The sequence below is a fragment of the Tiliqua scincoides genome, chromosome 5, assembly GCF_035046505.1.
Source record: "Tiliqua scincoides isolate rTilSci1 chromosome 5, rTilSci1.hap2, whole genome shotgun sequence".
Taxonomy (NCBI): domain Eukaryota; kingdom Metazoa; phylum Chordata; class Lepidosauria; order Squamata; family Scincidae; genus Tiliqua; species Tiliqua scincoides.
In genome coordinates, this window is record NC_089825.1 from 124196128 (window position 1) to 124206983 (window position 10856).

General features: G+C 45.8%; 1 protein-coding gene across 4 annotated transcripts in view; it reads left to right on the top strand.

Moving 5' to 3' along the window:
* Positions 1-8689, top strand: part of LOC136651745 (uncharacterized) — a 37549-nt gene extending 28860 nt beyond the window's left edge. For 2 of the 4 annotated variants that reach the window (XM_066628392.1, XM_066628394.1), the window contains exons 9-15: positions 812-873; positions 1976-2199; positions 2584-2837; positions 3938-4066; positions 5196-5334; positions 7086-7148; positions 8088-8689. In XM_066628392.1, the coding sequence (XP_066484489.1) occupies positions 812-873; positions 1976-2199; positions 2584-2837; positions 3938-4066; positions 5196-5334; positions 7086-7148; positions 8088-8416 (1200 nt within the window). In that variant the 3' untranslated portion in view covers positions 8417-8689. Of the gene's footprint in view, positions 1-811; positions 874-1975; positions 2200-2583; positions 2838-3937; positions 4067-5195; positions 5335-7085; positions 7149-7744; positions 8063-8087 lie in introns of those variants that run through there. The other 2 variants (XM_066628395.1, XM_066628393.1) reach the window with 2 other exon arrangements.
* The last annotated feature ends 2167 nt before the right edge of the window (positions 8690-10856 follow it).

A 10856-nucleotide genomic window follows, 5' to 3' on the forward strand; every position in this document is an offset into this window, starting at 1 on the left:
ATTGGTAATGGGTCTTTTTGCACCTGTGGCAGCTCTTTAGCTGGTATGAGGAGACAAAGGGGGCACGTTGGCTGACTCCAAGTGGGGTAGCATGTGTCCATGCCAAGTGCCACCCCCTCCCATTTATGACACTTCCCCATCCCTCCCCCAATCCACCCTGATCCTCCCACTCCCCTGCCCTGTACCACTCACCCCGCTGACTTAGTGATGCTGGCAGGACTTCTCATCATTTCTGCATGTGAGGTCCTCCCCAACATCTGAGGAGGTTCTCCAAAAGCACATGACTCTATGCTGTTCTGGAGCGGTTTTCGTGACACCAGTTCTGATGACAGAGCTGCATGTTTGGATCAGGCCATTAGTATCCTGGGTGGGTTTTTGGAGATTGTAGTTAGATATTCAGCTTTCATCACTTTAGCTGTAAAATGGGGTTAGATCCAATGGTTTAAAATGGAAGTGAGATAGAAAACGAGAACTCTCTTGGGAGGCAGGAGTTTTATCCTCAATTACTGGAATTATAATCCAGGCCTTTCAAGTCAAGAGATGCATTTAGCATCTCTGAGTTTCAGTCCTCTCTGGAAACCTTCCCTTCTGGCCCCTAATTTTGATAATACAGAGGAATAAGAATGACTGCAAACTCTAGCTGGAGGCCTTGCTGACTGCAGACCTGAAATTTAGTTGGCATTCTATTTAGGAGTACTGGAAATCTTGTTGAACTGTGTCAGAATGGCAAAGAACTCAAATTCCACAAGGTCAGTCAGTAGGTCCCCGCCTCCAGCGACTCATTTTTTAAATGCTATCTTCTGTTTTCCAGACATGTCCAGAAGTACAACCAGAGGTTGTTGCAGATGCTAATGGAGAAATGAAGACATACAGGTGAGGATCCAGAGTGACTCTCCTGAAAGGGTTTAGAGCCTGATGTCAATTTGTGAGGAGAATCCTTTCAATGTAGACTAGAGAGTATATGTGTAACCCTATTCAAAAACTCTGAGGAATTTGATCATATCCACAGACCCACAATTTTCCTACAATTATTCCTGTATTCTAGAAGTTTTCTAGAAACTCTATGTCCCTTTTAACACTTATTCTAGGAATTCAGTCCGTTGGGGTCTGGAGTAAGCATCTCCTGGATTTATCATCCAAGACTGAAATCTGATTCAGGTTGTTCAGGGGCAAATCAAATACCTTGTATTGTAAAATTACTTGGAATAAATATCTCAGAGTGTTCTCTGGGGCAATTTGGTCTCTCTTTTATTAAATGTCATCCACAATTTTGTGTTAGAAGCACTGGCTTTCCTGGAAGGGGGGCAGAATGCTGAGTTTCTTGAGGTGCCTTGCCGCTGATGTAAACGACCGCTTCTCGTCACCTTCAGAGCCAGTCATGACTACACAGGCAAAAAGGGAAAAGGCTTTTGCAGCAAAGTAACTTGCACAAATCTCATGCATGGCAAAGGTTTACCCTAAGGGAAGGGATCAAATGTTCCCTTACCTGGAGGAGACATCCTGGGCCTGAATCTCCGCCTTGGGAGTGCATGCCCCAATGCATGCCCCTTTGGTGTGACTGCATTACCACAGGTAGAGCTGGGCTGCGAGTGGCATAGCTGAAAATTATGATTTCCACTTTTTAAACTGCTGCGCTTTGTCAGGCAATCACCCCCCAAACATTTAGGAAAGCGATTTTGAATGGTGATTGGTTTGCTTATGATTGTATTTCTCAAAGAGGCATTTAATCTCATGTATCCTTCTGTACACCTTACAGTGCCAGCTGACTATCTCCTTGTTTGGTTAGCAGTGGCTCTCTTGTGCCACTACATGGAATAAATCTTTCAGAGTGGAGCAATTTTGTCTTTATCGTATTAAATATTCCTCCACATCTGGCTTATTTGTCTGCCCAATTAGAATCTAATTACTTTCCTCTAAGACTCTCTGAGAAACTAATTATGCTTTCCCATTCCCCCCCCCCCCATTTGACCTGCAGAATCCACCTCCCCAAGGCAGGCACCTTCCTCTGCTCTGTAACTGAACTCAGGTTTGAGGTGAAGGCAGCGGTGACTGTTGAATACGCCTTTTGTTCCTGGGATACCCACTTGAGCGAGGCTGAGAAGCATCAGTGGATGGTGGCTGGTCCATTGTTTGACATCCAGGCAGATCCAGCAGAGGAGGTGGCAGCTGTTCACCTCCCTCATTTTGTGTGTCTCACAGGTAGGGTAGTTTTGAAGGGGGAAGATAAGCCATAACATGGAATCCTTTCTCAGGCAGGTTAGATGCTTCAGCTGTGGAAGTCACATTTCCTACCTGCTTCACTTGGCCTGCTGCTTTCTCAGCTCCTTTCCTAACCCTCTGCTTCTGCAGGCCCTCTTCTGCCACACCTGCAAGACACGACTATTTCCGTCAATGGCAATCAGAGACTAACCCACCTGTACTGCTTCTCTTAGGCTTTAGGCAACATCACTTCTGGTCCATGGTTGGCATTAGCCTGGCTTCTCAATTCTGTGTTCCAGAACTCACCCAGGGGAGTTTTTCCCGCATCACCGTGTGTCACTAAAAATAGATGAAAACCTTTGTTGTCCTCTGATCTATTTGCAGAAGGAAAGGCTGACATTTCCCACCTGAAAATTGCTCACTTCGTGGATGGTGGGATGATCCTGGAGAAACCATCACGAGTTAGCTTGTTTCACGCTGTGCTAGAAAATCCCACATTTTCTCCTCTGGGCACGGTGTTTAATTTCATCTACAGTAAATTCTTTCCCATTCATTCTGTGGTGCTGCTTTACCAAGCAAAGAAGAAGATCACAACCCTTCATCTCTATCTGATCCCTAATGACTCTTCCATTATACAGGTGAGAACTGACAAAGAACTAATTGCTACAGCATCATCATCATCATCGAGCACCAGGAAGGACTGGACAGGACAAGTTAATGGAGATGGCTCTTGGGGAATGGTAGTACATCAACTAGAATGCTTTCAGGGAGTACATAAATAGAAATCCTTCCTTGTATCTTACAGCACAGTGGAATCAGGACTGTCAAAAAAGCTCAGCGGTCCCTAGGTACACATCACTGCACCACACCTTCTGTTGCTAACTGTAAAACTAAACTTGAACCAACGGGCAACCCAATCCTAAGCTGCCTGGCACGCAGGGCCACTGCAGCATCCTAAATGCAACCGGGCAGCCTCTGGCTGCAACTTGGGGGAAGGGCATGTTCTCTCCCTTCCCCTGGGTAAGGAAAGTAACCCCACAATAGGGTACTGCTTAATTCTGCGGCAACCCTTGGGCTCGCACAGAATCAAGAGCCTCCATGTTGGGTTGCGCAGTCCAACACGGAGCTCAGGATCCAGTGGAGCCCTCCTCCCACCCTGCTCCCTCGCTCCTGATCACCTCCTCCTGTCCTCTGCAGACCACCAGATGCCTCAGTGGGCAAACAAGACAACAAGATACCTGCATTCTGGTTCCACTCCCTTGTACCTGGCATTCTAGGATATCCTAAAACCAGGAAGCTGCACGTACCCATTGCGGCTTGTAATCTGTGATGAACTTTTCTTCTAGACATCTGTCAAAACCCCTTTTAAAGGCATCTAGGCCAGATCATCACCACATCCGGTGGCAAGGAGTTCCACAGACTAATTATACGCTGGGTCAAGAAATATTTACTTATGTCTATTCTAACTCTCCCAACACTCAATTTAGTGGATGTCCCCTTGTTCTGGTGTTCTGTAAGAGGGAAAAGAACATCCCTCTATCCATCCCTTGCATAACTGTGTACATCTCAAACATGTCCCCCCTTTGGCACTTCTTCTCTAGAGTGAAGGAAAGTTTCTCTTAGAGGCTCCAATTTGCCTGATTTAAATGGATTCCAATAGAGACAATATAATGTTGCTTCATGTTGGTGTTTTGCCTTGTCAACTTTGGTGAGAAGTTCTTCCTTTCCCTTCAAACAGGCCATCAAAACTGAGGAGGAAAGGCAGAAATCATCACATGTTTGGAAACCCCCTCAAACAGAGGGGCCCCTGTATGTCGGCACTCGCTACACTGTGTCCAGCTGCCCTGAACTCATGATAACCCCAAAAGTCAGTAAATACATCATTTCATGGATGTGTGTATAATCTAGTGCTGAACAGTCTTTGTAACCCTCTTCACTTGAGTAAGCATGCAGCCTTCCAGATGCAGAAGAGAGCTGATTCAGAGATGATGAACAGTTATAATAGCTTGGTGTGTTTAGCCTGGAGAAGAGAGGACTAAGGGGAAATATGGTAGCTGTCTGAAGGGCTGTCACACTGAAGAAGGGGAAGGTTGCTTTTGGTGGTTCCTGAGGGCAGGACTAGAACCAATGGGTTGAAACTTCAAAAGGAAGTAGATTTAGGATAAACCTGAGAAACAATTTCCTAATTAGAAGAGTTGACCAGTATTGGGACAGTTTGCCTCATGTAGTTGTGGGCTCTTCTTCATTGAAGGTTTTTAAGCAGAGGGGGGTTGGCCATCTGCTAGGAATGCTGTAGTCACCTGCGCTGAGCAGGGTGTTGCACTAGATGACTTCCAAGGTCCCTTCTGACTCTCGCATTCTATGATGGGGGAAGTTACTTTTGATTTACCAAATGAAGTTACCACGATTGCGGCTGTGCATATTTCTTATCGTACGGCAAAAGCAAAAGTACAGAAACAAGTACGTAGTCTGAGGCGAGTCGTGCACAAGCTGTCGCTGGAATGTCGAAGGACTTTCGCATTACTGTCAGGGTCTACCAAGGGTATAACTGGCCTGTCTTGCTAGCTGATGTTACTCTGTAAAATGTGATGTGTGTTTTATATGAATAATAAAACACAGTACAGTAACAGCACAGTTACCTGGCACTTTAGTATCCAGAAGACTCAGTTAACTGGCTCTGTCATAGATGGTAACACAGCTGCTTCTTCACTCAAACAGAAATGTCTATAGCCAACTGGCATTATATTGTAACACTTTCTGCTGCTTCTGAGAGTCAGATTTTTTTTAACTTGCAATAGTAAAGCTTCTTGGGATCATATTTATACATATAATACCATTGTTGGATAGTATTGATAGGGACACATGATTTATTACAATGACAACCTTCAAGCGTGTTTAGAATAGCTTTGGATTAACAGTTACCTGGTACTGAGATTGCGGTCCATGACCTCAGAGTCATTGCCTCTCACAAGGCTTCCTACCTCCTTCTTCAACAGGAGCTTGGCTTTTTCTACAAGAGCCCAGGACAACTACAGTCCTTTGTTGAAGTTAAACTACGATACAGAAATGAAGTGGGCCTCAGTGTGAAAAAAAAGGAAGATCTCTGCTTGGTTTGGGATACTTGGTTGGATCCAGGTATGGACTGTGTGTGGTGCCGTGTTTGCACGGGTGGATGCAATGAAGCCATGTTGCATTAGACTACTGGAAGGGGGGAATTCCCGTTTCCTCCCATTTTACAGAAACATTCCTACTTGATCCTGGAGTTTTACCCTGTCTGTTTTATAAGACTCCAAGCTGGACCCTTGCTTGCCAACTCCTGACCAACACACACTTCATACTTGAAGATTTTCTCTGTTTAAGATGTCATGTTGTCTTCACAGCAGTGCAATTTGAGATGATCCATATGATTGCAATCAGATTATTTTTGTGTTTTATCACTGTGCAGGAGCACAGTGTACATTGTGTGTGTGTGTGTGTGTGTGTGTGTGTGTGTGTAAGATACATGCACAGATCTCTTTCCCAGATCAGTCCTAAACACTTTGAGGAATGCTTTGAGGTGCATTTGAATTAGCAGGTGCTTTGGCCATATATGTGAGTCAGAGGAGGAGGGTATTTAATTCTCTGATGACCAAAACCACTTGAAAAAGCAGGTATTACTGAGGCATGGCTGGGATCCTGCCACTTAATCCATGTGACTGTAGCAGTGGTTCTCACACATTTAGCACCGGGACCCACTTTTTAGAATGAGAATCTGTCAGGACCCACAGGAAGTGATGTCATGACAGGAAATGACATCATCAAGCAAGAACATTTTTAACAATCCTAGGCTGCAATACTACCCACACTTACCCAGGAGTAAGTCCCATTGACTATCATTGTTAAAAGAATATACACTGATCTAGTGAGTTCACAGCAGTTCTGGAAGTGGTGCTTCAAGGCCCTCAGTAGGCCTCTGTGTGGGGGAAGAAAGGTAGCGGGAGGGTGAGGAACACACTATTGCCCCTGCAGGTATGGCACCCTGGGGCATTTGTCCCCCTTGACCCTGCCTTGGTACACCAGTCTCTCAAAGCATATGGCCCACGTGACTAAAAATGAATGTTAGCCAGGCTTTCACCACTCTAGCTATAGAGAAAGGAGCACAGCAGACAGAACTGCACATATTAACTGTCTGACCACATGATTGGGGAAAAAAAAATTTTAAGTTCCTGAGGGCCGGATAAAATCTTGCTATGAGCTGGTTGTGGACACCAGGCCATAGTTAGAAGACTCCTGGATTACAGTGTGCAAGTGACAATCAAGGTGCCAGAAGCCATGAATTTTGAGCTCCAGAGAAACAGGCTCTGGAGCATCTAAACTGGTAAGGAAAAGTACAGTGTCAGCAGTTGAGGCGGCGAACTGCTGATGAGTCCAGAGCCTCTCATCATAGAGGATAGGGAGGGAAAAATAACTTGTGTGTGTGTGTGTAAAATACATGCACAGATCTCTTCCCCAGAACTGTTATTTCCTGCAACTATATTTGATTTAAAAGAGACCCGGCCAGTCCTAAGCACTCGGAGGAATGCTTTGATTTTAGAAATGGGCTATGCCAGATGCAAGGGAGGGCACCAGTATGCAGGTCTCTTGTTATCTGGTGTGCTCCCCGGGACATTTGGTGGGCCGCTGTGAGATACAGGAAGCTGGACTAGATGGGCCTATGGCCTGATCCAGTGAGGCTGTTCTTATGTAGGTGCATTTGAATTAGCAGGTGCTTTGGCCATATATGTGAGTCAGAGGAAGATGATACTCAGAGGGGCAGCATTACCCTTCCCTGATTGTGAGAACACCCAGTGTGAAGAGAATTGTTTTGGGAGAAAAGTTCCATTCCTATTTCTTCTCTTTTCTTCTAGAGGATGTGCTAATTCAGGAAGAGCCTTGCACTTCTGGGGCAACACCTGAAAAAGCAGAATCAGGTATTACAGAGGCATGACTTAGATCCTACCACATAATCCACATGACTATAGAGTGGGAGTAAAACCCAAGCACCATCCTGCTCCCCCACTCCTTATTCCGGTGCACTGGACTGAATTGTAGATTTCCGGAGTGAGAATGCCATAGAATGTGCAGGTTGGGTCGGCCCTTTCATGACACCAACGATCACCTCAGGAAGCATGTTGGTGGGAAATGCCAATCTCTGCCCCCCTTCCTACCTCCTGTGCTGCTGTTCCACTCCCTGGGTTGGTAAAGGAAGAGTGGGACGGAGAGGAAGAGAAAGTGTGGAAGGCTGGAGAGGAGAGTGCTGGGGCAGAACACTGGAGAGTGGGAGGAGCAGAGGCTGGCACATCATCGGGTAAGGGGGGCAGCATTTGGAATGCCGCCTCAGGCATCAGGGCCTCTTGTGCCAGCCCTGTGTGCAGGCTTGGCAGATTTTGCAGCAATTATTCTAGGCCTTGACATTCTCAGATACCACAAACGTTATAAATTCTCCTCCAAAAGGACTACGAAAGATAAAAGGTTTCCTGTATGATACCTCTGATAAGGGGAAAATGTGTTACCCCTTTTTCATTAGGATGCAGTGCAAGCGGTGAAAACCAGAAGGAAGACACAAGCCATTCCCCTCAAGCTGCAGCACATCAGCCTTCCCCACTGCTGCACCTCCTTGCTGGGAAACATACCTGCTCACCCTGGGAAATCCCAGCTTCTCTCAAATCACCTTCTCTTAAAAACTGTCCCCAGCTTTCCTGTAGGCCCCAGAAAGTAAAACCACAAAGAATAGTTCATATACTAACTATACTGTTGAAAAGCAATGTATAAATACTTATCATCATCTGTGCCAGTCATTGCAATGAGGATGCTTGAGAAGGCTGCCAGGACCATACATCTCAAACTGTGGCTTTGGTTTTCTTGACCAGCAGCACTCAGTAGCAGACCAAAGACCAAGCTTGACCACCTGACGGATATCCTGGAGGACTTGAAGGAGGAGGATCTGAAAAGATTCAAGGACAAACTCCATAACTTCCCTGTCAAGGAGCACTTTGACAACATCCCCGAAGGACAGTTACAGCACGCAGATCCCTTGGACGTGAAAAACCTGCTGTTTCAGTACTACTCAGATTATGCCATAGAGTTGACCATTGAGGTGCTGAAAGCTGCCAACTTCAAACAACAGGCAGATAGGCTTAGCAAATTGGCAGTGCCAACCTTTCTTAGAAAGGACATTGAGGCTACTGATTGGTCATAGTGAAATAAATGCAACTGAGAACATCAAACCTGAAATGTCTAGCCTCCCCCCCCCCCAATGGACTATAACATCTGTGTGAGCCACAGGCTTCTGTGCCTCAGGATCCTGAAGAAGCTCTTGAGTTGTCCAGATGCAGTAGCCACTATCCTTTGTTGTTTTGTATTGTTTGAGCATCTTTTGCTAATTGATCAATGCCTGTTTTTTATCTCTTGCACTTTTCCATTCATTGTTTAAATTACTCCATTTTTTAAATAAACTTTTTTCACTTTCAAATTGTATCCACTTGGTCTCAGCTTATTCAGGAAGGGGTGGGTTGCCCTGTCTTACTACACTACCCCCTTGCCCCTGCTGCTTGATTCTTAAGATGTGGGTTCTCTAGCTCTGGATAGTGACAGAGACGGGAAGACAAATGGCCTTTTCAGGTAAAGAATTATGCAGATTTGATCTATACAAACCAAAGGACAGGTTTATTGGAATCCAAAGAACACAAAACCTGTTTTTTGCTGGTCTGAGACCATAATAAAGATTTGATTTGACACAACCTATTTAAAAATGTTAGTGGGTGATATCCAATGAGTATGACTAGGACCAACTGAAATTAATGACACGTCTTATGAATTTTGATGGGGTCTAGCCATTCTTTGGTGGTATCTCAAGGGGGAGCTGAAACCCTTGACGGACAGTCTGAAGCTGCCACTTTGGCACAGACACTTTCAGGGCATAAGTTTCAGGGCATATGATATCCTGTTTCCTGGATTCTAAAGCATAACCCAAGTCTGGGCAGAACGTTAAAGGTGATCCCCCCAAAGCAGCTGAAGAAGATGCTCTAGGAAAGCTTTGAAAGAAGATACTGAACAAAAAAGACAGTCACCTTTCGCTTCACCACTTGTAATGCTGACCACTTTTCTCATGCCTGAAATATTGAGCTGAACACTAGGGTGGTTTCCCCTTTTTGGAAAGTGTCATGGGGTGGGGCAAGTGCCTTTTCCCTTCAGATGGTTTAAGCTGGTTGCTGAGCAGAAGATCTGAGGCTACCCAGGTGTAGTTTATTGCTAATTTAGAGCAGGGGTGTCCAAAGTTTTTGGCAGGAGGGCCACATTATCTCTCTGACACTGTGTTGGGGGCCGGGGGAAAAAGAATTAATTTACATAAGTTTACATAAATGAATATATTAAAGATGAACTTATATGAATGAATGAAGATCTTGCAATAGCTCAAGGCCTATAAAAGTCCTTGCACAAAGCAAGGCAAGCCTTTCCTTTGCTGCTGTTACTGAATCGCAGACGTAAAACAGCAAGCAGTGGAGGGAGCCCTCATCCCACAGTTCATGTGAGAGGTCAAACAGTCGCTCTCAGGTTGAGAGCAGTTGCGTCTGGCCAGTGCGGACTCCAGCAAGTCTCCAGAGGGCTAGAAGCTCATTGGAGACTGGGGACTCCCTGAGAGCTGCATTGGGAGTCCTCGAGGGCTGCAAGTGGCCCCAGGGTGGGGGTTTGGGCACCCCTGATTTAAAGAATAAAACCTGGGTGTGGGTCCTCAGAGAGTTCTTCACAGGAACAGCAGAAGGAAGCAAGCAAGCTGGGGCTGGCAGCTTTTGTGCTGGAAGAAATGTTATATGGCTGACCTATAATGTTGGTAACTTTTAGTTTGTTCAGTTAGCTAACCTTTTCTTGTTTTATTCTACTGTAATGCATGTATTAATGTCTTTGGAGCAATTGGAGCTCCCTTAAAGTTTCCTAATAAAAACCTTATAAATGAAGATTAAGTGAAATATTTTGACCAAGGAAATGTATTTTAAAAGAACCTGGGATGCTTGTGGTGATATAAGCAGAGCACACTGTCCTTGGGGGTTTGGTGGATTGGGTTGGTGGAGGAGGGTGTGGGCTGCATCCTGCCTGGCTTTGGGAATCCTCCTGGTCCTTCCCTGACCCCAAGGGTGATGTTTGTGACAGAAAGGGGACCAGAACACACACACACACACACAGAGTGAAGCACATACCACACAGCACAGTTCTGTAGGCTGCTGGAATATAATCATGGCCGTTCAGGTGCATGGGATGCAAGGCGACTGCCTGGAGCTCCTTCTCATTTGGCAGGGCGCAGGGGTCTGGAGGACAGATCAGATGATCCGACAACCTGAAAACCAGACTGGCCCAGCCGAGGCGAAGATGCAAGCGCACCTTTAGGTGCTCCAAGGATAAAGCACTCTTATTTTCCACATTTTTATCTCGCTCTTCCTCCAAGGAGCTCAGGGTGGTGTACAGAGTTCCTCCCCCACTTTTGCCCTTACAACAACCCTGCGAGGTAGGTGAGGCTCAGCCCAATGCTGTGTATGTCTACTCAGAAGTAAGTTCCACCGGGATCTATGGGCCTTACTCCCAGGGAGGTGTGTAGAAGAGGACTGCAGCCTGAGAGGCAGTGCCTGGCCCCGGTCACCCAGGCG